At 37.6% G+C, this 26,164-nt stretch overlaps 1 protein-coding gene across 1 annotated transcript in view; it reads right to left on the reverse strand.

Annotated features, from left to right (window-relative positions):
* Positions 1 to 26,164, reverse strand: part of CCDC7 (coiled-coil domain containing 7) — a 431,686-nt gene that overhangs the window by 255,344 nt on the left and 150,178 nt on the right. Inside the window, exons 19-20 of the mRNA XM_082742485.1 lie at positions 2,833 to 3,127; positions 1,895 to 1,967 (exon numbers count right to left, since the gene is read on the reverse strand). Coding sequence (XP_082598611.1) covers positions 1,895 to 1,967; positions 2,833 to 3,127 — 368 coding nt within the window. The remainder of the gene's footprint in view (positions 1 to 1,894; positions 1,968 to 2,832; positions 3,128 to 26,164) is intronic.

Here is a 26,164-nt window from a genome sequence, read left to right on the forward strand (position 1 = left end):
TGTCAAATAAATAAAATAAAATAAAATAATAAAACATCATGTTAAGTGATATAGGACAGATAAAAAAGGACAAATGTTATATTATTTCACTCATATGAAATATAATAGTCGTGTTCATAAAGATAGAAGTTATTAGGGGCTAGATAGGGGCAGAAATGGGAGTTCTTGTTTAATGAGTTTCTTTTTAGGGTGATGAAAAGTTGTGGAAATACAGGTGGTGATGGTTCCATAACATTGTACATGTCCTCAAAGCTACTGAATTGTACACTTAAAAAGATGATTAGGGGGACGCCTGGGTGGCTCAGTTGGTTGGACGACTGCCTTCGGCTCAGGTCATGATCCCGGAGTCCCGGGATCGAGTCCCGCATCGGGCTCCCAGCTGCATGGGGAGTCTGCTTCTCCCTCTGACCTTCTCCTTGCTCATGCTCTCTCTCACTGTCTGTCTCTCTCAAATAAATAAATAAAATCTTAAAAAAAAAAAAAAAGATGATTAGGAGGTGCCTGGGTGGCTCAGTGGGTTAAAGCCTCTGCGTTCAGTTCAGGTCATGATCCCAGTGTCCTGGGATTAAGCCCCACATCTGGCTCTCTGCTCAGTGGGGAGCCTGCTTCCCCCTCTCTCTCTGCCTGCCTCTCTGCCTACTTGTGATCGCTGTCAAATAAATAAATAAAATCTTTAAAAAAAAGATGATTAAAATGGCAAATTTCATTTTAATATATATTTTATCATAATAAAAAATTTTAGTAGAGTGATTAAATTCAGGCCAACTTCTGGTTAAAATTTTTAATAAACTTTGAATAAAAGAAAACATCCTGACCACAATAAGGACTATTTATCTCAAGTAACCCGGTAACATAGGTAAAACAGTAGAGGAACTCTCAACTCAAAGCACAATAAAAGAATAATTCTCTTGTAGTCTATATCACAATCATTTAATTTTCTTTTGAAAGTTCAAGCCAGTGTTGTAAAATATGGGTTGATTATAAAAATTTATATGTTGGAAAGGAAGAACAAATTTATCAGTTTTAATATATATTCACATATATACACATATATGTATATATTTATGTATGTATACATAAACACACACACACACACACACACATATATATATATATATATATATATATATATATATTTTTTTTTTTTTTTTTTTTTTTTTTTTTAAGAGAGAGAGAGAGAGAGAGAAGGAACACACTCACATTGGGGGCAGGGAGCAGAGGGAGAATCCTAATCAGGCTCCACTCCCAGCACAGAGCCCCAGGCAGGCTCAATCTCAGGACCCTGACATCATGACCTGAGTTGAAATCAAGAGTCATTTGCTTAACCAACTGAGCCACACAGGCACCCTGTTTTAAAATATATTACATAAAACACCTAAAGAATCTAGCTAAGAGGCCCTTGGGTGGCTCAGTGGGTTAAATTTCTGCCTTCGGCTCAGGTCATGATCCCAGAGTCCTGGGATTGAGCAGATTGAGCCCTCTGCCTGCCTCTCTGCCTACTTGTGACCTCTCTCTGTCAAATGGATGAATAAAATCTTAAAAAAAAAATCTAGTTAAAATATTATTTATGCCACAAATCATCTTTTTTTCTGCTGTACCCTGATGAATTTTTGTCATGATATGTTAAAAATTCATAATGCCAAATACTGTTAAGTGATGGAGGCAAAGTTATCACTCTCTTTTATACAGATCTTAGTTGAAATAAACTCTGGGTAATGTAATGTTAACTCACCAAATTATTTTTTACATACTAGTCAATATATTTCCATATTATGTGATGACTGGCCAAGGAGTTATTTTCAAATTTAAAAATGTATTCTCTTCATTTATTTATAATTATATGATGGGAAAACACACTCACATTTTTACCTTATAAAACAGAAAATATTTTTACCTTGAAATTCTCTTGATACTTGGTAAGTTTGTTTTTCAGTCTTATTTTGTAATTTCTCTTCTATAGCAGCATCCTTAATGACAAAATTTATAATAAGTAATTCAAATTATCTATCTTGGAACTCTAATTACTTTCTCTCAGAGCAGAAATTTTTATTCATATCTACAATGTCATTGCATAAATGTTTTATTTTTATATCCTGAATGCATCAAATAAAAACATAAGAACAATTAATGGATGTGAAAGGAATTTGGGAGCACTTACCAAGCTATATTGTGATTCTCCTCATAAATAATTCCAAATAAATCATTTTAATATTTATTAGAATTCTACTTTAGATTTATATTTTAGTCTGATTAAGTTTCTAGTCTAACTCAAATAACTCATGAAATTATTTTTAAGTAATTTTAATAAATTCTATGATAAAAGTATATTATAGATATATGTCAAATATATGCAGCCTTTTTATCATTTCTCTTTTCCCCCAACATATTTGTTTTAAGAGTTTCCTAATCAAATATTGTTTTAACAAAAACAATTCTGATAATTTTCTAGGCCTTTTTTAAGGTATGTAAAACCATTTCAAAAGAACTAGGTCTTCATAATTACCTTACTATATAAAAATAGTTTTTCTAGATGAATTTTCTAGAAATGAAAATTTCCCTATCTCAGCTAGGAATTGTGTATATTTTATCATTAAAACTCTAATCTAAGTCACAACTTCTTTGTCAATACAGCTAGAATTTTTTGTTAAAGTATTACTCTGATTCTCAAATATTAATTTAAACATCCTAAATATAAAGTAGATTGTATTAAAAGGCAAACTTTTTATTCCCTTTAAATAAGAAAATGTTGAGTTTTAATTAACATTTGCTTAAAATATTAAGAGTCTAGCAATTCAAGGTAAACAGCTTTCAAATTATTGTACTATATCTTACCTTTGAAAGGTCACTATCCATTGGCTTTCTTTTGGTAAGAACAGGAGGTGAAATGAATGATGCTGCTGCTGTTTCATTCCCTTGAAGTGATGTTCTGGCAGACAGTAAATCTTCAATCTCTTCCTTTGATAATAGTCTTGTTAATGATTTATCATGGGTCTTTAATGGAAGTATATGGGCTAGGTCTTTATCAGCTGAAACTTCACTTGAATTCCTTAAAAAAGCTGATCCATCTTGAGACTTTAGGATCTGTGAAAGATCTGAAATAGCAGAGCTAGCTCTTTTCTTCTCTGAGCTTTAGAATTACAAAACATCTGGTATTAGATTATGTGAAGAAAATTTTTTATTTGTAATTGAAGATTCATTTTCATAATCTATGAGAATATTAAGCAATCATAATTATTCATTAATTAATGGTAATACAAATATGAAGTTGCTGCTAGATAACAAGTCGAAGATAATATGTCTTCTGGGATTTAAAATAGAATTAAGTAACATTAAAAATACTTAAGAGCTATTCAAGTTCATAATAGGCACAGAACAAAAAATATTTGGTCAGACAAAGTAGAACACAAGATGTTTTAGAGGATATCCTTTAGTCATATTTATTCCAGTCATTTTTCCACAATTTCATTTCAGAATGAAAATTTCTCTATAGCAGTTTTAATATTAAAAGATCACTGTCTTCCATAAGAGTCAATTTCTAAGCTCTGAGTTAGTTTTCTTCAAGGTGGTAAGTATTTATTCTTCACCAGTTGCAGGATCAGCTTATTAGGGTTCCAGAACTAGGGTAACCATGTATCATGGTTTGTCCACACAGTCTCAGTGTAAGTGTGTCCCAGCATTCTAGTTTAGATGATAATTTAAATTATTCAACTACCTATGTTTTATAGAACTTAACAGAGATTTTCTAGTTCTATCAGGAGGAACAGAGTTTGATGGTTCTTTGTTTTATAGAGCTATTACTCCACTTAGTATAATTTGCCTAAGGTTTACTGCAGTGCCTAAAATAATTTAAATTTTGGTCACACAAATACAAAATTCGGTAATGTAACTACTGTCACCCATCCTAATCTGTTACTTTAGTATTAATTTCAAATACCATATTTTGGATTATAAAAAGAAGGATATGGAGGACAATTCTGAGAACAAAAGTGTAAGATAATTGATGGCTAAAAAGACATAATTTATGACAGACTTTTCTAGTAGTGTTATAAAATGGATTCCAATATTAAAATAAAGACAATAGGTGGCTGCCTGTCCTAAATTAAGGATGATATCTCAACCTCAAATATGACTTATTAGTTTTATTAAGTATTTGAATTTAAAATGACTAGTTATAAAATAGTCTAACATTCTCCTGAAACCATTTTTGAAGACGTATCCGAGAAAACTGTTGTCATTTTTCAGCCACTGAAGCTTAACAATTGTTCAAGTACATAATATAAATTGATGCTTTTTTACAAACATACCTGCTGCTATACACAAATTACCACTCCTGTCACTAATATTACCACGTATAAGTAAAAGCAAAATACTTTAAAAGATATTGAAGTGTTTATTAGGGGATATCATTAATCACTTAATTCTCCACAGACAAATGACCCTATTATAACAAGAGAGAAAATGTGTGGCAATATCAAGAACAAAACCTTAAATTCAATACAAAGAATATAATACAAAGTTTATTTATAACCAAATTCCCACATGCAAGCTTCCCCCACTTAATTTGGCTCCCACAACCATAAAGGACTGTCATTGCATAACACCATAATACTTCTGCTGAGGGGGGACAAGAATGAAAAATGCTAGAAAGTTATGCAAGCAGTACTGTTCAAGCTCACATCAGCCAAAGAGATATCTCTAAGACATGGAAATAGGCATACTTCCAAGGCCTGATGCGTGTTTGAATGATAAAAGAAAAGAAGAGGAAAAGGAAGAAAAGAAGGGGGAAGAGGAGAAGAAAGTAGGAAGAGGATAGGAAGTCTATGAAAGTCAATCTATAGTCACAGAGAAAATAATAATGATTTGACCAATCCCCATTCTTTGGTAAATTATCCAAAACCTAAATATATTTTATAAGTCTTGCTAAATTTGCATCATTTGTCAACCACTTTTGATTAAGATTCTTTCTAGGCATCACTATGTTAAAACAGAATGTAACAGTGTACTTACGAGCATGTATTTCAACAGGTTTAATAACAAGGATGTTAATAGCATTCTACATGACAGTCTTCAACATCACTGATGTGATACAAAGATATATATATATCTTTATATATTTTATATATACAAAGATTTCATATATATACATATATCTTCATATATTTTATATATATAAAGATTTTACATATATCTTTATATATATTATATATAAAAAATAAATCTCTTGCTTGCAAAAGTATTTGTTTTTTTTTGTTGTTGTTTTTAAAGATTTTATTTTATTTGACAGAGGTCATGAGTAGGCAGAGAGGCAGGCAGAGAAAGGAGGAGGAAGCAGGCTCCCTGCTGAGCAGAAAGCCCGATGATGATGATGATGATGATGATGATGATGATGATGATGACGACGACGACGATGATGCAGGGGCTTGATCCCAGGATCCTGGGATCATGATCTTAGCCAAAGGCAGAGGCTTTAACCCACCGAGCCACCCAGGCGCCCCACAAAAGCATTTGTTAATCTGAAGATCTGAGCATTGCCCCCTTTTCTCACCAAGCAAATATATGAATAAAGGCACAATCTGTTATGCATATCATCGGCACCCTTTTAATGCATTGTCATCCAGGCAAAATGGAAGATTTCCATTGAATTACTGCCCAACCTGTCCTGAGTTGTTTTGTCTGTCTGTATCTGTTTCAAGACTTTTTTTTTCAGCTTCCCATATTAACTCCATCCATTTTCTAAAATGCCAACAAAATCCCCAAGGCATGTCCCTCCTCCCTTAGGGAAAAAAAAATTCTCTTCAAAATATTGATATATACACTAAACTTTTAATTATCAACAGAAATATAGAGGAGAATGTATTTGATATTCTTATCTGTAATAGAAGATGTGGGATGTATTTCTATATGCAAGGAAAACAAAAGGTCTAGGATTCAAAGTGTGTAGTACAACCTTAAATGATTCTAGAAATTAACTTCACAGGAAAATTTGAATATAATGAATGTAAAATTAACATTCAAAATTTATCATATTTTGACAGTTTTAAAAATTATAATTATCATTGGTTAAATTCTTCATGGTAATTAGTTTTAGGCTCCTCAACTAAAAAGGAGCTAAAACAATTTGAAAAGATTCAATAAAAATAAAAATGATTAAAAGCCTGGAAAAATGAAATGTTAAAATACTTAGAATTATTTCATCTAGAGAAAACAAAGCTAGTTGACTACTTAGAAATAGCTTGTAAATGTGTAAATATATCTTACACTGAAAATGTTGACTAGCTATAATTAATAACTATTGTTATTACTGAAATAATTAAAAATAAGAATTAAACTTTAAAGGAAAATATATAAAACAAAAAAGGAAAACTAATCTAACACTAGAAAAACAAATCATTTTCACTATGTCTGTATGTTTGGGGTAAATACCCAGTAGTGCAATTGCTGGGTCAGAGGGTAGCTCTATTACCTCCGTACTTTTTTCCAGAGTGGCTGTACAGCTTGAATTTCCACCAACAGTGCAAGAGGGTCCCCTTTCTCCACATCATTGCCAACATTTGTTGTTACTTGTTTTGTTAAATTTTGTCATTCTAACTAGTGTAAGCTGGTATCTCAGTGTGGTTTTGATTTGTATTCCTGATGGCTAGAGATGTTGAGCATTTTTTCATGTGTCTGTTAGCCATTTGTATGTCTTTTTTGGAGAAGTATCTGTTCATGTCTTCTGCCTATTTTTTGACTGGGTTATTCATTTCTTGAGTGTTGAGTTTGAAAGTTCTTTACAGATCTTGGATATCAGCCCTTCATCTGTAATGTCATTGGTAAATATCTTCTCTCATTCCATGGGCTTCCTCTTAGTTTTGTTGACTGTTTCTTTTGCTGTGGAGAAGCTTTTTATCTTAATGAAATCTCAAAAGTTTTTTGTTTGTTTTTGTTTTTTAAATTTATTTTTTATTTATTTTCAGCATAACAGTATTCATTATTTTTGCACCACACCCAGTGCTCCATGCAATCTGTGCCCTAATACCCACCACCTGGTTCCCCCAACCTCCCACCCCCCGCCACTTCAAACCCCTCAGATTGTTTTTCAGAGTCCATAGTCTCTCATGGTTCACCTCCCCTTCCAATTTCCCCCAACTCCCTTCTCCTCTCTAACTCCCCATGTCCTCCATGCTATTTGTTATGCTCCACAAATAAGTGAAACCATATGATAATTGACTCTGTCTGCTTGACTTATTTCACTCAGCATAATCTCTTCCAGTCCCGTCCATGTTGCTACAAAAGTTGGGTATTCATCCTTTCTGATGGAGACATGATTTTGTTTCATTTGTCTTTGGAGACGTGTCTTAAAAGAGGTTACTGTAGCTGATGTTGAAGAAGTTACAGCCTATGTTCTCCTCAAAGATTCTGATGGATTCATGTTGCACTACTAGGTATTTGCCCCAAAGATACAGATGTAGTGAAAAGAAGGGGCATCTGCACCCCAATGTTCTAGCAGCAATGTCCACAATAGCCAAACTGTGGAAGGAGCCAAGATGCTGTTTAACAGATGAATGGATAAAGAAGATATGGTACATATACACAATGGAATATTATTCAGCCATCAGAAAGGATGAATGCTCACCATTTGCATCAACATGGATGGAGTTGGAGGTGACTGTGTTAAGTAAGTCAAGTAGAGAAAGAAAATTATCATATGTTTTCACTCATATGTGGAACATAAGCAATAGCACAGAGGACCATATAGGAAGGGAGGGAAATCCAAAGAGGGAGAAATCAGAGAGGGAGATGAACCATGAAAGACTATGGACCCCGAGAAATAATCTGGCAGTTTCAGAGGGGAGGGGACATGGGAGGGGGTAACAGGGTGATGGGTACTGAAGAGGGCATAGGCTGTGATGAGCACTGGGTGTTATACTTAACTAACGAAGCACTGAACACTACATCAAAAACTAATTATGTACTATACAGTGGCTAACTGAATACAAAAAAAAAAGAAAGAAAGAAAGAAAGAAAAACAAATTATTGGTTAATGAGGATGATACATATTTTCTCTTGCATGGCCCTGACAGATATTTCCCTTTCCCCACTCAGTAGCTTGGCAGAGATTCTCAAAATCTTTCACTGATACCTTCAACATTGGACTGTGAACTCCCTCTACACCCCCTTTTATCAACACATCTACTTCCCCTTCATCAAGGAGTTTCACAGTTAGAGAATCATCTATTTTTCTCTGTACCCCTCTCAATTTCTCTATAAATATATACACTAGTATGTGAAATGGACCCTTCCCCTAGAGCACTTTCCATTATCCATCAAGTTGTCTGTAGCCTAAACATTCCTTGTGCAAAATGAGAGCTTAGAATATTAAATGTGTTCTGCTTCTACTCTGCTTGTGAGTTTTATTCAATAAATACTATTGTAGTATAACAACCTAAATTGAATACTTAGTTGTATATATCTGGATATTTTAAATTTGGAAAACAGATTGATCCATCAAGAAGGTAGAAAATAAACTCACTGAAAGCCTCACATCGGACAAACTATTGAGTTGGAATGGACTATTTCTCAGTGATGATGTTATATACCATCACAAAATCCCCAGAGAAGCAAATTACTTAGCCAAACTAGAATGACTAGAGCCCAGGTAGCCTCAGAGAAAAGGGATACCACAACCTCCAAGTAGGTAGGATAGCTGCATTCCATAGACCACTAAAGCCCTGAACTTGGAAGATTTCCTAGAAATCCTGGAGTAAGGAGAAGTACAAGATGGTGGAGGAATAAGAGACCCAAATTTCACCTGGTCCCAGGAATTCAGCTAGATAACTAAAAAACCATTCTAAACACCTACTAACTCAACTGGAAAATGAAGAATAGCAGCAACTCTATGAACAGAAAAGCGACCACTTTCTGGAAGGTAGGATGTGTGAAGAAATAAATCTGAGGTGACATATGGGAAGACAAACTACAGAGGGAGGCAGGCTCTGTCAACCGGCTATAAGCAAGTGACAGAGTAGCAGAGCACAAAGTCAGAACTTTTAGAAGTCTGCTCTGGTGAGGGACATCACTCTGGTAGCTAAGAGGGTGATGGAACCCTCACTGGTCTCAGGATCCCTGGGGTTACAGGAAGACAGGGGTGCCCAAGTACATCAAAGCTCCCAGGTAACAGAGAAGGCAATCTGGCTGCAAACAGTGAGGCCAAGATTGGGCTCACAGCTCAGGACTGTTATAAACTGTGATCCATGGCACAGGGGACAACAAGTAGCAGATACAGGAAGACCCCTCTTCCTGCCCCAGGGAAGACCAGTATAGGAGTGCTCCACAGAAATCTGCTAGGTTTGGAATCTCCAAATAGGGCCATTCGACAGAGATAGCAATGCTTGGTCACAGGCCAGATGAGCACAGAGTGTGGCCAGAGACCAGAGAGACATAAGTGATTGACTGCTTTTCTCTGGGCATGCATTGAGGAGTGGAGTCCCCAGCTCTCTGCTCCTGTATGCCCCATGGTGAGGGACTGGGAAGCCACCATTTTCATTCTCATCCTCCAAAACTGTGCAGAAAGCCTTCAGGGGAAAAAAAACTACAGAAAGCAAACTGGAGCAGATTACTGAGCTTGGCCCCAGGAATGGCAGTGCAATTCCGCCAAGGGCAAAGACATTTGAGAATCGATGCAACTGACCCCTCCCCCAAAAGATCAACAAAAACATCCAGCCAAGATCAAGTTTACTTATCAATGAGAACTGCAAAACTCCAGCACAAGGGGAGTATATCACATAGAATTAAATGGCTTATTTCCCCATGATTCTTTGGTCATTCAAATTTAATTTCTTAATTTAATTTTTTAAATTATTCTTTTCTTTTTCAACCAACTTATCAATTCCTTTTTCAAAAATCTTTTAAAATTTTCTTTATTAGAGTCATATTTTAGCCCTTCATTGTATTTAACCTTACTTTTGAGCATGTATGTTTTTCTTTCTTTAAAATTTTGGGAAGTACTTTCTCCTAACAGATCAAAATACACCCAAAATCTAGGGTATGGCTCTGTTCTATTCACCAGCCTGATCATATTCTTTTTGTTTGTTTTTTCTTTTTTTTTATATATTTTTAATTTTTTATAAACATATATGTTTATCCCGAGGGGTACAGGTCTGTGAAGCACCAGGTTTACACACTTCACAGCACTCACCAAAGCACATACCCTCCCCAATGTCCATAATCCCACCCCCCTTCTCCCAAACCCCCTCCCCCCAGCAACCCTCAGTTTGTTTGTAAGATTAAGAGTCACTTATGGTTTGTCTCCCTCCCAATCCCATCTTGTTTCATTGATTCTTTTCCTACCCACTTAAGCCCCCATGTTGCATCACCACTTCCTCATATCAGGGAGATCATATGATAGTTGTCTTGCTCCTTTTGACTTATCTCGCTAAGCATGATACGCTCTAGTTCCATCCATGTTGTCGCAAATGGCAAGATTTCATTTCTTTTGATGGCTGCATAGTATTCCATTGTTATATAGACCACATCTTCTTGATCCATTCATCTGTTGATGGACATCTAGGTTCTTTCCATAGTTTGGCTATTGTGGACATTGCTGCTATAAACATTCAAGTGCACGTGCCCCTTTGGATCACTACGTTTGTATCTTGAGGGTAAATACCCAGTAGTGCAATTGCTGGGTCATAGGGCAGTTCTATTTTCAACATTTTGAGGAACCTCCATGCTGTTTTCCAGAGTGGCTGCACCAGCTTCCGTTCCCACCAACAGTGTAGGAGGGTTCCCCTTTCTCCGCATCCTCGCCAGCATCTGTCATTTCCTGTCTTGTTGATTTTAGCCATTCTGACTGGTGTGAGGTGATATCTCATAGTGGTTTTGATTTGTATTTCCCTGATGCTGAGTGAATGGAGCACTTTTTCATGTGTCTGTTGGCCATCTGGATGTCTTCTTTGCAGAAATGTCTGTTCATGTCCTCTGCCCATTCCTTGATTGGATTATTTGTTCTTTGGGTGTTGAGTTTGCTAAGTTCTTTATAGATTCTGGACACTGGTCCTTTATCTGATATGTCGTTTGCAAATATCTTCTCCCATTCTGTCAGTTGACTTTTGATTTTATTAACTGTTTCCTTTGCTGTGCAAAAGCTTTTGATCTTGATGAAATCCCAATAGTTCATTTTTGCCCCTGCTTCCCTTGCCTTTGGCTATGTTCCTAGGAAGATGTTGCTGCGGCTGAGGTCGAAGAGGTTGCTGCCAGTGTTCTCCTCAAGGATTTTGATGGATTCCTTTCACACATTGATGTCCTTCATCCATTTTGAGTCTATTTTTGTGTGTGGTGTAAGGAAACGGTCCAATTTCATTTTTCTGCATGTGGCTGTCCAATTTTCCCAACACCATTTATTGAAGAGGCTGTCTTTTTTCCATTGGACATCCTTTCTTGCTTTGACAAAGTTTAGTTGACCATAGAGTTGAGGGTCTATTTCTAGGCTCTCTATTCTGTTCCACTGATCTATGTGTGTGTTTTTGCGCCAGTACCATGCTATCTTGATGAGGACAGCTTTGTGATAGAGCTTGAAGTCCAGAATTGTGATGCCACCAACGTTGGCTTTCTTTTTCAATATCCCTTTGGCTATTCGAGGTCTTTTCTGGTTCCATATAAATTTTAGAATTATTTGTTCCATTTCTTTGAAAAAAGATGGACGGTACTTTGATAGGAATTGCATTAAATGTGTAGATTCCTTTGGGTAGCATAGACACTTTCACAATATTTATTCTTCCAATCCAGGAGCATGGAACATTTTTCCATTTCTTTGTGTCTTCCACAATTTCTTTCATGAGTACTTTATAGTTTTCTGAGTATAGATTCTGTGTCTCTTTGGTTAGGTTTATTCCTAGGTATCTTATGGTTTGGGGTGCAATTGTAAATGGGACTGATTCCTTAATTTCTCTTTTATCTGTCTTGTTGTTGGTGTACAGAAATGTAACTACATTCTGTGCATTGATTTTATATCCTGAAACTTTACTGAATTCCTGTACAAGTTCTAGAAGTTTTGGAGTGGTGTCTTTTGGGTTTTCCACATATAGTATCATTTCATCTGCGAAGAGTGATAATTTGACTTCTTCTTTACTGATTTGGATGCCTTTAATTTCCTTTTGTTGTCTGATTGGTGAGGCGAGGACTTTTAGTACTATGTTGAATAGCAGTGGTGATAATGGACATCCCTGCCGTGTTCCTGACCTTAGCGGAAAAGCTTTCAGTTTTTCTCCATTGAGAATGATATTTGTGGTGGGTTTTTCATAGATGGCTCTGATGATATTGAGGTATGTGCCCTCTATCCCTACACTTTGAAGAGTTTTGGTCAGGAAGAGATGCTGTACTTTGTCAAATGCTTTTTCAGCATCTATTGAGAGTATCATATGGTTTTTGTTCTTTCTTTTATTGATGTGTTGTATCACATTGACTGATTTGCGGATGTTGAACCAACCTTGCAGCCCTGGAATAAATCCCACTTAGTCGTGGTGAATAATCCTTTTAATGTACTGTTGAATCCTAATGGCTAGTATTTTGGTGAGAATTTTCGCATCTGTGTTCATCAAGGATATTGGTCTATAGCTCTCTCTTTTGATGGGATCCCTGTCTGGTTTTGGGACCAAGGTGATGCTGGCCTCATAAAATGAGTTTGGAAGCTTTCTTTCCATTTCTATTTTTTGGAACAGTTTCAGGAATTAGTTCTTCTTTAAATGTTTGGTAGAATTCCCCTGGGAAGCCATCTGGCCCTGGGCTTTTGTTTGGAGATTTTTAATGACTGTTTCAATCTCCTTACTGGTTTTGGGTCTGTTCAGGTTTTCTATTTCTTCCTGGTTCAGTTGTGGTAGTTTATATGTTTCTAGGAATGCATCCATTTCTCTCAGATTGTCAAATTTGTTGGCGTAGAGTTGCTCATAGTATGTTCTTATAATAGTTTGTATTTCTTTGGTGTTAGTTGTGATCTCTCCTCTTTCATTCCTGATTTATTTGGGTCCTTTCTCTTTTCTTTTTGATAAGTCGGGCCAGGGGTTTATCAATTTTATTAATTCTTTCAAAGAACCAGCTCCTAGTTTCATTGATTTGCTCTTTTGTTTTTTTGGTTTCTATTTCATTGATTTCTGCTCTGATCTTTATGATTTCTCTTCTCCTGCTGGGCTTAAGGTTTCTTTCTTGTTCTTTCTCCATCTCCTTTAGGTGTAGGGTTAGGTTGTGTTCCTGAGACCTTTCTTGTTTCTTTTTTTTTTTTTTTAATTTTTATTTATTTATTTTTTATATACTGGACAGACAGAGATCACAAGTAGACAGAGAGGTAGGCAGAGAGAGAGGAGGAAGCAGGCTCCCTGCTGAGCAGTGACCCTGATGTGGGGCTCGATCCCAGGACCCTGAGATTATGACCTGAGCTGATGGCAGAGGCTTAACCCACTGAGCCACCCAGGTGCCCCACCTTTCTTGTTTCTTGAAAAAGGCTTGTACTGCTATATATTTTCCTCTCAGGACTGCCTTTGTTGTGTCCCACAGATTTTGAACCGTTGTATTTTCATTATCATTTGTTTCCATGATTTTTTTCAATTCTTCTTTAATTTCCCGGTTGACCCATTCATTCTTTAGAAGGATGCTGTTTAGTCTCCATGTATTTGGGTTCTTTCCAAACTTCCTCTTGTGATTGAGTTCTAGCTTCAGAACACTGTGGTCTGAGAATACACAGGGAATGATCCCAATCTTTTGAACCGGGTGAGTCCTGATTTAGGACCGAGGATGTGATCTATTCTGGAGAATGTCCCATGTGCACTAGAGAGGAATGTGTATTCTGTTGCTTTGGGATGATATGTTCTGAATATATCTGTGATGTCCATCTGGTCCAGTGTGTCGTTTAAGGCCTTTATTTCCTTGCTGATCTTTTGCTTGGATGATCTGTCCATTTCAGTGAGGGGAGTGTTAATGTCCCCTACTATTTTTGTATTATTGTTGATGTGTTTCTTTGATTTTGTTATTAATTGGTTTATATAGTTGGCTGCTCCCACGTTGGGGACATAGATATTTAAAACTGTTAGATCTTCTTGTTGGACAGACCCTTTGAGTATGATATAGTGTCCTTCCTCATCTCTTATTATAGTCTTTGGCTTAAAATCTAATTGATCTGATATAAGGATTGCCACTCCTGCTTTCTTCTGATGTCCATTAGCATGGTAAATTCTTTTCCACCCCCTCACTTTAAATCTGGAGGTGTCTTCGGGCTTAAAATGAGTTTCTTGGAGGCAACATATAGATGGGTTGTTTTTTTATCCATTCTGATACCCTGTGTCTTTTGATTGGGGCATTTAGCCCATTAACATTCAGGGTAACTATTGAGAGATAGGAATTTAGTGCCATTGTATTGCCTGTAAGGTGACTGTTACTGTATATTGTCTCTGTTCCTTTCTGATCTACCACTTGTAGGCTCTCTCTTTGCTTAGAGGACCCCTTTCAAGATTTCCTGTAGAGCTGGTTTGGTGTTTGCAAATTCTTTCAGTTTTTGTTTATCCTGGAAGCTTTTAATCTCTCTTTCTATTTTCAATGATAGCCTAGCTGGATATAGTATTCTTGGCTGCATGTTTTTCTCATTTAGTGCTCTGAAAATATCATGCCAGCTCTTTCTGGCCTGCCAGGTCTCTGTGGATAAGTCTGGTGCCAGTCTAATATTTTTACCATTGTATGTTACAGACTTCTTTTCCCGGGCTGCTTTCAGGATTTTCTCTTTGTCACTGAGACTTGTAAATTTTACTATTAGGTGACGGGGTGTGGGCTTATTCTTATTGATTTTGAGGGGCGTTCTCTGAACCTCCTGAATTTTGATGCTCTTTCCCTTTGCCATATTGGGGAAATTCTCCCCAATAATTCTCTCCAGTATACCTTCTGCTCCCCTCTCTCTTTCTTCTTCTTCTGGAATCCCAATTATTCTAATGTTGTTTCGTCTTATCATGTCACTTATCTCTCGAATTCTCCCCTCGTGGTCCAGTAGCTATTTATCCCTCTTTTGCTCAGCTTCTTTATTCTCTGTCATTTGGTTTTCTATATCACTAATTCTTTCTTCTGCCTCATTTATCTTAGCAGTGAGAGCCTCCATTTTTGATTGCATCTAATTAATAGCTTTTTTGATTTCAACTTGGTTAGATTTTAGTTCTTTTATTTCTCCAGAAAGGGCTTTTATATCTCCCGAGAGGGTTTCTCTAATATCTTCCATGCCTTTTTTGAGCCCGGCTAGAACCTTGAGAATTGTCATTCTGAACTCTAGATTTGACATATTACCAATGTCTGTATTGATTAGGTCCCTAGCCTTTGGTACTGCCTCTTGTTCTTTTTTTTGTGGTAAATTTTTCCGCCTTGTCATTTTGTTTAGATAAGAGTATATGAAAGAGCAAGTAAAATACTAAAAGGGTGGCAAAGACCCCAGGAAAATATGCTTTAACCAAATCAGAAGAGATCTCAAATCGTGAGGGGGAGAAAGGGGATAAAAAGAGGTTCAAAAAGAAAGAAAGAAAAAGAAAAGAAAAAAAATAATTTTAAAAAAAGAAAATAAATAAAGAAAAATATAAAAAAGGAAAAATATATATATTAGATAAACTAGTTAAAAAACGTAAAAAAGAAAAGGGTGAAAGTTTAAAAAAAATTTTAGCAGAAGAAGAGAAAAAAAAAGAAAAAAAATTAAATTAACTGCAAGACTAAAAAAATCACAGGGAAAAAGCCATGAGTTCCGTGCTCTGCTTTCTCCTCCTCTGGAATTCTACTGTTCTCCTTGGTATTGAAACCACACTCCTTGGTAGGTGATCTTGGTCTTGGCTGGATTTCTTGTTGATCTTCTGGGGGAGGGGCCTGGTTTAGTGATTCTCAAGTGTCTTTGCCCCAGGCGGAATTGCACATCCCTTACCAGCAGCCCGGCTGAGTAATCTGCTCGGGTTTGCTTTCAGGAGCTTTTGTTCCCTGAGTGCTTTCTGTAGAGTTCTGGAGGACGGGAAAACAAACGGCGGCCTCCTGGTCTCCGGCCCCGAGGAGCCGAGAGCCTGGGGCCCCAGTCCTCAGTGTGCCCTCAGAGAACAGCGCCCAGTTACTCCCGTCTGCCTGACCTCCGGCCGCGCTCCGAGCCCACCGAGCCCGTGGCTGGTTCAAGGTAACCCCGAGCTGTGAGCTCACTGTCGGCTCTGTCTCTGTAGCCGGCTTCCCCATTCCAATAGCCAGAAGCTCTGCGACACTCAGACATCCCCGATCCCTCTGTGACCCTGAGGGACCTGAGGCCATGCTGACCCCGTGTGGGCTTTGCCCCGGTTTAGCCTCTGGAGCGATGTCCCTCAGTGGAACAGACTTTTAAAAGTCCTGATTTTGTGCTCCGTTGCTCCGCCGCTTGCCGGGAGCCAGCCCTTCCCCCCGGGGTCTATCTTCCCGTCGCTTTGGATTCACTTCTCCCCCAGTCCTACCTTACAGAAAGTGGTTGTTTTTCTGTTTCCAGAATTGCTGCTCTTCTTCTCTTCGATCTGCCGATGGATTTGGAAGTGTTTGCAATCTTTAGATAAGCTATCTAGCTGATCTCCTGCTAGCTGAAGTAGTCTCAGCCTGCTACTTCTCCGCCATCTTGACCCCTCTGTTTTTTCTTTTTTCTTTTCACTCCAGTTTTGGGTCTCTTCTTATTTGTTTAGTCTATATTTCTTTGGTGATTTGTTTAGTGTATATTTATATTTAATATATACTTATATAAGTAATATATAAGTATATATAATTATATATACTTATATGTAAGTATATTTATCTCTTATTATATTATAACTATATTACATTAATATTTCTTATTATATTCTATTTCTTCTGATTTGTTTAGTTTATATTTAGCATATAGTGTATATATAAAAACTTTTAGCATTTTGTTCTCTCATTCATCTATTATTTTCTCAAAAAAATGACAAAATGGAAAAACTCACCTCAATAAAAAGAACAAGAGGCAGCACTGACTTTAGGAACCTAATCAATATGAACATTAATAAGATGTCAGAGCTAGAGTTCAGAGTAATGATTATAAAAATACTAACTGGACTTGAAAAAAGCACAGAATCCCTTTCTGGAGATATAAAATCTAACCAAGTCAAAATTTAAAAGGATTTTAATGAGGTACAATAAAAAAATGGAGGCTCTAACTGCTAGGATAAATGGGGCAGAAAACAGAATTAGTGAAATAGAAGACCAAAAGATGGAGAATAAAGAAGCTGAGAAAAAGAGAGAAACAACTACTAGATCATGAGGGGAGAATTTGAGAGATAAGTGATACCATAAAGAAAAACAATATTAGAATAATTGGAATCCCAGAAGAAGAAGTGGAGGGGAGGTATATTGGAACAAATTATAGCAGAGAACTTCCCTAATTTGGGGAAGAAAACATGCATCAAAATACAGGAGGCACAGAGAACCCCCCTCAAAAACAACAAAAAATACTTCAACGTCCCAACATCTAATAGTAAAACTTAACAAATCTCAGAGACAAAGAGAAAAATCCTGACAGCTGAGTGGAACAAGAGGTCTAACCTACAATGGTAGAAATATTAGATTGGCAGCAGGCCTATATCCACAGAGATGTGGCGGGCCAGAAAGGACTGGCACAATATGTTCTGGGTACTAAATGAGAAAAATATGCAGCCAAGAATACTTTATCCAGATAGGCTGTCACTGAAAATAGAAGAGATAAAAAGCTTCCAAGACAAACAGAAATTAAAAGAATTTCCAATCACCAAACCAGCCCTACAAAACATATTAAAAGGAGTCCTCTAAGTAAAGAGAGAACCCAAAACTAACATAGACCAGAAAGAAACAGACAATACACAGTAGCAGTCACATTAGAGGCAATACAATGGCACTAAATCCATAGTTTTCAATAGTTACCCTGAATGTAAAGGGGCAAAATACCCCAATCAAAAGACTCAGGGTACCAGATTGGATAAAAAAGTAACACCCATTGATATGCTGTCTGCAAGAGACCCATTTTAGACCCAAAGACAACTCCAGATTTAAAGTGAGGGGATGGAGAACATTTATTATGCTAATGGGCATCAAAAGAAAGCTGGGGTGGCAATCCTTGTATTAGACAAATTTGATTTTAAACCTAAAACTGTAATAAGAGATGAGGAAGGACACTGTTTCATACCTAAGCGTCTATCAAACAAGATCTAAAAATTGTAAATATTTATACCGCTAACAATGGGAGTAACCAATTACATAAACCAATTAATAATAAAATAAAAGAAACACATCAACATAATATAATAATACAATAATAGTAGGGGACTTTAAACCCCCCCTCATTGAAATGGACAGATCATCTAACCAAAAGATTAACAAGAAAATAAGGGCTTTAAATGACACACTGGATCAGATGGACTGATTCACATATTTATTCAGAACATTCCTTCTGAAAGCTACAGAATACACATTCTTTTCTCCTGCACATGGAACATTCTCCAGAATAGATCACATCCTGGGTCACAAATCAGGTCTCAACTGGTACCATTCCCTGCATATTTTCAGACTACAATGCTTTGAAACTCAAACTTGATCAGAAGAGGAAAGTTGGAAAGAACGCAGATACATTGAGGCTAGAGAGCAACCTAGTAAAGAATGAATGGGTCAATCAGAAATTGAAGAATTTCAAAATTCATGGAAACAAAGGAAAATGAAATTATGGCAGTTTAGAACCTTTGGGATGCAGCAAAAGAAGTCCTAAGAGGGAAATATATAGCCATCCAAGCCTCTCTCAAAAAAGTAGTAAAAACCCAAATGCACAACCCAGTCCTATACCTAAAGGAGCTGGAGAAAGAACAGCTAATAAAGCCTAAACCCAGCATGATAAGAGAAATCATAAAGATCAGAGGGGAAACTAAAGAAATAGAAACCAAAAGTACAGAAAATATCAAGAAACAAGGAGCTGGTTCTTTGAAAGAATTAATAAGACTGATAAACTCCTGGCCAGAATTACCAAAAAGAAAAGGGAAGTAACACAAATAAAATCATGAATGAAAGAGGAGAGATCACAATCAACACTGAAGAAATACAAACAATTATAAGAACATATTATAAGAAAATATACGCCAACAAATTAGACAATCTGGAAGAAATGGATACATTCCTAGAGAGTACAAACTACCAAGACTGAACCAGAAAGAAATAAAAAACCTAAACAGACCTATAATGAGCAAGGAAATTGAAGCAGTCATCAAAATTCTGCCTACAAACAAAAGCCCACAGCCAGATGGCTTCCCAGGGGAATTCTACCAGACATTTAAAGAAGAATACCTATTCTCTCTCTCCAAAAAACAGAAATGGAAGGAAAACTTCAAAACTCATTTTATGAGGCCAGCATGCTTGATCCCAAAAAGCCAGACAAAGACCCCACCAAAAAGGAGAACTACAGACCAATAACCCTGATGAACATGGATGCAAAAATTCTCACCAAAATACTAACCAATAGAATCCAACAGTACATTAAAAGGATTATTCACCACAACTAAGTGGGATTTATTCCTGGGCTGCAAAAGTTGTTTCAACATCCGTAAAATCAATCAATGTGATACAATACTTTAAGAAAGGGCAAGAACCATATGATCCTCTCAATAAATGCAGAAAAAGTATTTGACAAAGTACATCATCATTTCCTGATTAAACTCTCCACAGTGTAGGGATAGAGGAAACATAACTCAATATCATAAAAACCATCTATGAAAAACCCACAGCAGATACCATTCTCAAGGGGGGAAAACTGAGATCTTTTACCGTAAGGTCAGGAACATGGCAGGGATGTCTACTATCACCACTGCTGGATTAGAAGTCCAAGCCTCAGCAATCAAGACAACAAAAAGAAATAAAAAGCATCCAAATCGGCAAAAAGGAAGTCAAACTCTCACTCTTCACAGATGATATATGGTATTTTATGTGGAAAACACAGATTTTCCACAACAAAACTGCTAGAATTCATACAGGTAGTCAGTAAAGTGACAGGATATAAAATCAATGCACAGAAATCAGTTGTGTTTCTATACATCAACAATGAGACAGAAGAAAGAAATTAAGGAGTTAATCCCATTTACAATTGTACCCCAAACCATAAGATACATAGGAATAAATCTAACCAAGAGGCAGGAGATTTGTACTCAGAAAACTATAAAAAAATTACTCATTAAAAATTGAGGAAGACAGAAGGAAATGGAAAAATGTACCATGACCACGGATTAGAAAAGCAAATATTGTGAAGATGTCTATGATACCTAGAGCAATCTATACATTCAATGCAACCCCTATCAAAATATCATCAACTTTCTTCAAAGAATGAAACAAATAATCCTATAATTTGTACAAAAACAAAAAAGACCCCAAATTGCTAGAGGAATGTTGAAAAATAAAAGCAAAGCTGGTAGTATCACAATTCCAGACTTAAAGCTCTATTAAAAAGCTGTAATCATCAGGATTGTATGGTACTGGTACAAAAACAGACACATAGATCAATGGAACAGAATACAGAACCCAGAGATGGACCCTCAACTCCATGGTCAACTAATCTTTGACAAAGCAGGAAAGCATATCCAATAGAAAAAAGACAGTCTCTTCAACAACTGGTGTTGGGAAAATTGGACAGCCACATACAGAAGAATGAAACTGGACCATTTCCTTACACCATACACAAAATAGAATCAAAATGGTTGAAAGACCTAAATGTGAGACAGGAATCCATCAAAATCTTTGAGGAGAAGAGAGGCAGCATATGTTTGACCTCAGCTTCAGCAACTTCTTCCCAGGCACATCACCAAAGGCAAGGGAAGCAAGGAGATAAATCTTCTGAACAGCAAAGGCAACAGTCAACAAAATCAAAAGATAATCAACAGAATGGGAGAAGATATTTTCAAATATCAGATAAAGGGATAGTATCCAAAATCTATAAAGAACTTATCAAACTCAACACCCAAGGAACAAAATATCCAATCAAGAAATGGGTACAAGACATGAACAGATATTTCTGCAAAGAAGACATCCAAATGGCCAACAAACACATGAAAAAGTGTTCCACATCACTTGGCATCAGGGAAATACAACTCAAAACCACAATGAGATACCACCTCACACCAGTAAGAATAGCTAAAATTAACAAATCTGGAAATGAAAGATACAAATGTATCTTGCTTTCACTACTTCTGTATCTTTGGGGTAAATACCCAGTAATGTAATTGCTGGGCTGTGGGGTAACTTTATTTTCAACTTTTTGAGGAACCTCCATACTGTTTTCCAGGTTGGCTATACCAGCTTGCATTAGCACCAACAGTGTAGGAGGGTTCCTCTTTCTCCACATCTTCATCAACATCTGTAACTTCCAATAGTTCATTTATCCCCATGTTAAGCAAAATAAGTTAATTAGAGAAAGACAATTAGGGGCTCAGGGGCAAGATGGCAGAGAAATAGGAGACCCTGTTTCAACCAGTCCCCTAAAGTGAGCTAAATATCTACCAGAACACTCTGACCACCCATGAAATCAGCCCGAGATGTCAGATTATACACTTCTGGATCTCTACGGGGACAGAAGACATCAGTGGAGAGGCAAAGCAAAGTGGGAACACTCAGACTGATATCGGAAGTTAGAAAGGGGAGGAATCCAACAGAAGTGACCCATTGAAAAGTAACACCCCAATATGAACGTGCCCAGTGGTTGCAGACCAGCATTAACTTGAGTTTGGTTAAAAGCACTCAAAAAGAGCAAAAGATCTTAAGGGGCAACTGGTAGAATCAGGCAGTCACAGGTATGGTCCTAAGCCCATGGACCCAGGACGGTCACAGCCCGTGACCACCTGTGCCAAAGAGAGTCTGTCGGGGGGCTCCGTCTGTGGTCCCTGACTCTGTGGCTTTCTGGTGCTTGCACCACCACACAGGCTTGGTGCACTCCTGCCCATGCCTGCGACAGTCAAGCGGGAACACCAGTCAGGATCCTTTAGCCCACAGCCTTCTGTGAACTGTGTGACCACAGGGACTGAGTGCACTCCCCCCATACCTGAGAGGACCAGGCATGAACTCTGGCTAAGGTCCCTCAGCCTGGAGCCTTCCACGGCCTGTGCCTCTGCCTGGTGTGAGTGCACCGGGCATGGGGGTGGACCCCAGACAGCTGTCCTTGCAAGGGTAGTCACCCCAGTTCAGGCTTGCCTGGACCAGTATCGCTCACAGTTTTAGTGGCACGGGAGTTTTCAGAGACAAGCAGGGGCCTCAGGAGACCACAGGTGAGCAACACCTGTGGGAGGCTGCAGTGTTCAGCAGAGTTTGCAGAGGGGGAGTCTATATATTCTGGACCACTCAGAGGGGAGCAGACTGAAGCTTCTCTCTGAGGTGGAGGTCTGGGTGCAGACATATTCTTTGCTCTGACCCTCCAAAAAAGCCACAAAAAGCTGCCAAAGAACAAAACCTGTAGAGACCAAAAGCCTGAAAAACCGGTTTCCACAGATCCCAGCCCCTTGAAAGGGGGCAGAGCAACTCAGCCCAAGCAGGACTGACTGAATAACAATGTGGCAGGCCCCTCCCCCAGAAGACAAGACAAAAGAACAAGAGGACAATAACCACAGAGTCCCTGTAAAACTGTAAAACCCCAACATCAGGGGAAAATAATATATTAAGCTCCCAGTATTGCTCCAAAACCTGTATATTTCATGGACAAAACTTTTCTTTTTATTTTTTTAATTCATTCTCATAATTCTTGTTCTTTTAATTTTTTTTAACCTACTTACCATTATAACTAGAGGTTTAATACAACATATTCAATAATAATGTTTTTAACTTGAACTCTTTTCATAAATATACCTATTTCTTTTTCTTTTATTTTTTATACATATAGATATAAGTTTCAAGGTAATCCTTTTTCCCTATTCAATACTACCCCTATACATGAACCACTTTTAATTTCCCTATATCTCTGGAAAGTTGAGTCCTTTAACAAAAATAACAAGATTCACCCAGCAAAAACCAAAATAACCTTTCTCACCCACATCTGTTAGTGTTTCTGTGTATTTGTTTTTGTACTATATAATCTTATACTTTGTACTTTGTACTCTATAAGTCTTATTCTCTTATTCTGGTTGGGTTTCTCCCTTTTTTCTCTTTTTTCTTTTTGGTGGTGACTTCCAATTGCTCTGAAACTTTCCAGGGTGCACCTTGCCTAGATCATGGCTTATATATTCAGCTATATATTCCCTCAACCACCTCTCACCAAAATAACAAGGAGGAGGAAAACCCAACAGAGAAAAAATTCAGAGACTTGTCCTCTGCCACAGAACTATTGGACATAGACATAAACAGCATGTTAGAAAGGGAATTCAGGGTAAAAAATTATTTAGGCAATGGCTAGGTTATAGAAAACCATGAGTGGCAACATAGAAAAACTCTAAGGTCAGAAGTGAGGGCTGATCTGACAGTACTAAAAAATACTATCAGTGAGATCCTATCTAATCTAAATACTCTAACAGCAAGGGTGACCAAGACAGAAGAGCAAATTAGTGATCTAGAAGACAAACTGATATAAGGATCAGGAGGAGGTCTGGTGAGATTTATCCCTGGGATGCAAGGGTGGTTCAACATTTGCAAATCAATCAATGTCACTCTTGGGTTCATTCTTCTTTAATAGAAGCACCCCCCCCCCCCTTAATATTTCTTGTAGTGCTGGCTTAGTGGTCGACATACTCTTTGAAATCTTGCCAGTCTTGGAAGCTCCTTCTCTCTCCAGGTAGAAAGAACCAAGATGCCCTTCAACAGATGAATGGATAAAGAAGATATGGTTCATATATGCAATGGAATATTATGTCTCCATCAGAAAGAATGAATACCCAACTTTTGTATCAACATGAATGGGACTGGAGGAGATTACGCTGAATGAAGTAAGTCAAGCAGAGACAGTCAATTATCATATGGTTTCACTTACTTGTGGAATATAAGTAATAACATGGAGGACATCAGGCAAAGGAATGGAAAAGTGAATTGGGGGAAATCAGAAGAGGAGAGGAACCATGAGAGACTGTGGATTCTGAGAAAGTTTTGGAAGGGAGAGGGTGAGGGGACAGGTGAACCTGGTTGTGAGTATTAAGGAGGGCAGATATTGACTTATTTCACTTAGCATAATCTTTTCCAAGTCAAACAGAGAGCATCAATTATCATATGGTTTCACTTATTTGTGGAGCATAACAAATAGCATGGAGGACAAGGGGAGTTAGAGAGAAGAAGGGAGTTGGGCAAAACTGGAAGGGGAGGTGAACCATGAGAGACTATGGACTCTGAAAAACAATCTGAGGGGTTTGATGTGGCAGGGGCGTGGGAGGTTGAGGAAACCAGGTGGTGGGTATTATAGAGGGCACAGATTGCATGAAGCACTGGGTGTGGTGCAAAAACAATGAACACTGTTATGCTGATAATAAATTTTAAAAAAAGGGAGGGCAGATATTGCATTGAGCACTAGGTATGGTGCATAAAGAATGAATCTTGGAACACTGAAAAAGTAAACTAAAATTTTAAAAATAAATAAATATATTCATGAAATCATAAAAATAAAGACAATTATCATATGATCTAACTGATATGTAGAATCTGAAAAACAAGGTAGAGGATCATAGGCTAAGGAAGAGAAAAATGAAACAAGAAGAAACCAGAGAGGGAGACAAACCATAAGAGACTCTTGATTTGGGGAAACAAACTGAGGGTTCCTGGAGTGGATGGGGATTGGAGGGATGGAGTGGCTGGATGATGGGCACTGGGGAAGAGTATGTGCTATGGTAATCAGTGTAAATTGTGTAAGACTGATGAATCAAAGACTTGTGTTCCTGAAACAAATAATATATTTTTTGTTAATAATAATTTTAAAAAGAAATCTGAAGCAGATTTGCTACAAAAGAAAAATCTGGAAGCTTATAACTAGTCAGTTATAGCACCTTATTTCTAAAGGAAAGTTAAAGAGTCTAGGTCAGAAAAGCCTAGAGAAATTGTGACTGAGGGACACCTGGGTGGCTCAGCTGGTTATGATCCCAGCATCCCACAGGAAGCCTGCTTCTCCCTCTGCTTCTGCCTACCACTCTCTCTGCTTGTGCTCACTCTCGCTCCTCTCTCTCTCTGACAAATAAATAAAATCTTTAAAAAAAAAAAAAAAAGAAAGAAAGAAATTGTGACTAAAAGTTAACAGGTTGATATTAAAGCCTAAAAAGGACTTAAGAAAACTGGATGGATAAGAGATTTTATGGTTGGACTCTCTTGCAATAGAAGGGAGGAAAACTATCAGGCTGATACAAAATTTGAAATGATCTTAACAGCTACACAAGTAGAACAAACTGAGATGGAGCCATGTCCTTCCTGTCTCTCCAGAGAGTGAGACATCAAGCATTCTAAACTTACTACTCAGTCTTACACTGTATGTAAAAAGGAATTAATATAGCAGGACTGATATTTTTATCCTTAAATAGGCCTATTACAAAGTTGGCCCATGGCTGGCATCTAGGAAGTTGCCAGGGTTCCTACTATCCTTAGCAGGATAGTAGAAGAGCTCATTGCGCCCAAACTGCACAAACTATGTGGTTCATGCTGAACACCTGCTTTCCTCATGGGAATGTGGATTTTTGGTACGTGGCAGGAACCTGGTGTCTGTATGACCTGCCATCAGTAAAAAACCTGGGTACTAAGTTTCTAATGAGTTTACCTGGTAGACATCATTTCATGTACTGTCAGAAAGAGAGGACTCTTGGATGCTTATACCTAGTGTCTTCTAAACTTTGCTCCATATACCTTTTCCCTTTGCTGATTTTGCTTCGTATCCTTTTGCTATAATATCATGATAGTGACTATGTGCTGAGCCCTTTAAGTAATCCTAGTAAATCACTGCACCTAGGGATGTACCTGATGATGGCCTGGATCCCAGGACATCAGGATTAGGACTGGATCATCAGGATTAACACAGTTGCCATCAGAAGTGGGATTCACTAAAATGGCCCCTGGACTCACTAAAATATGATGAAAGCACTGTTTGGGGAAAGGAGCTATGAAAGGTTGGGATGGAATACAATGAACTTGGGGTGGCTGTGGAATCACCTATGTTATGAAATAGCAGCTGAGAGGTAAAAGTTATCTATGGAATTTGAAAATG

Source organism: Mustela nivalis, assembly GCF_964662115.1.
Source record: "Mustela nivalis genome assembly, chromosome: 7".
NCBI classification, from domain to species: Eukaryota; Metazoa; Chordata; class Mammalia; order Carnivora; family Mustelidae; genus Mustela; species Mustela nivalis.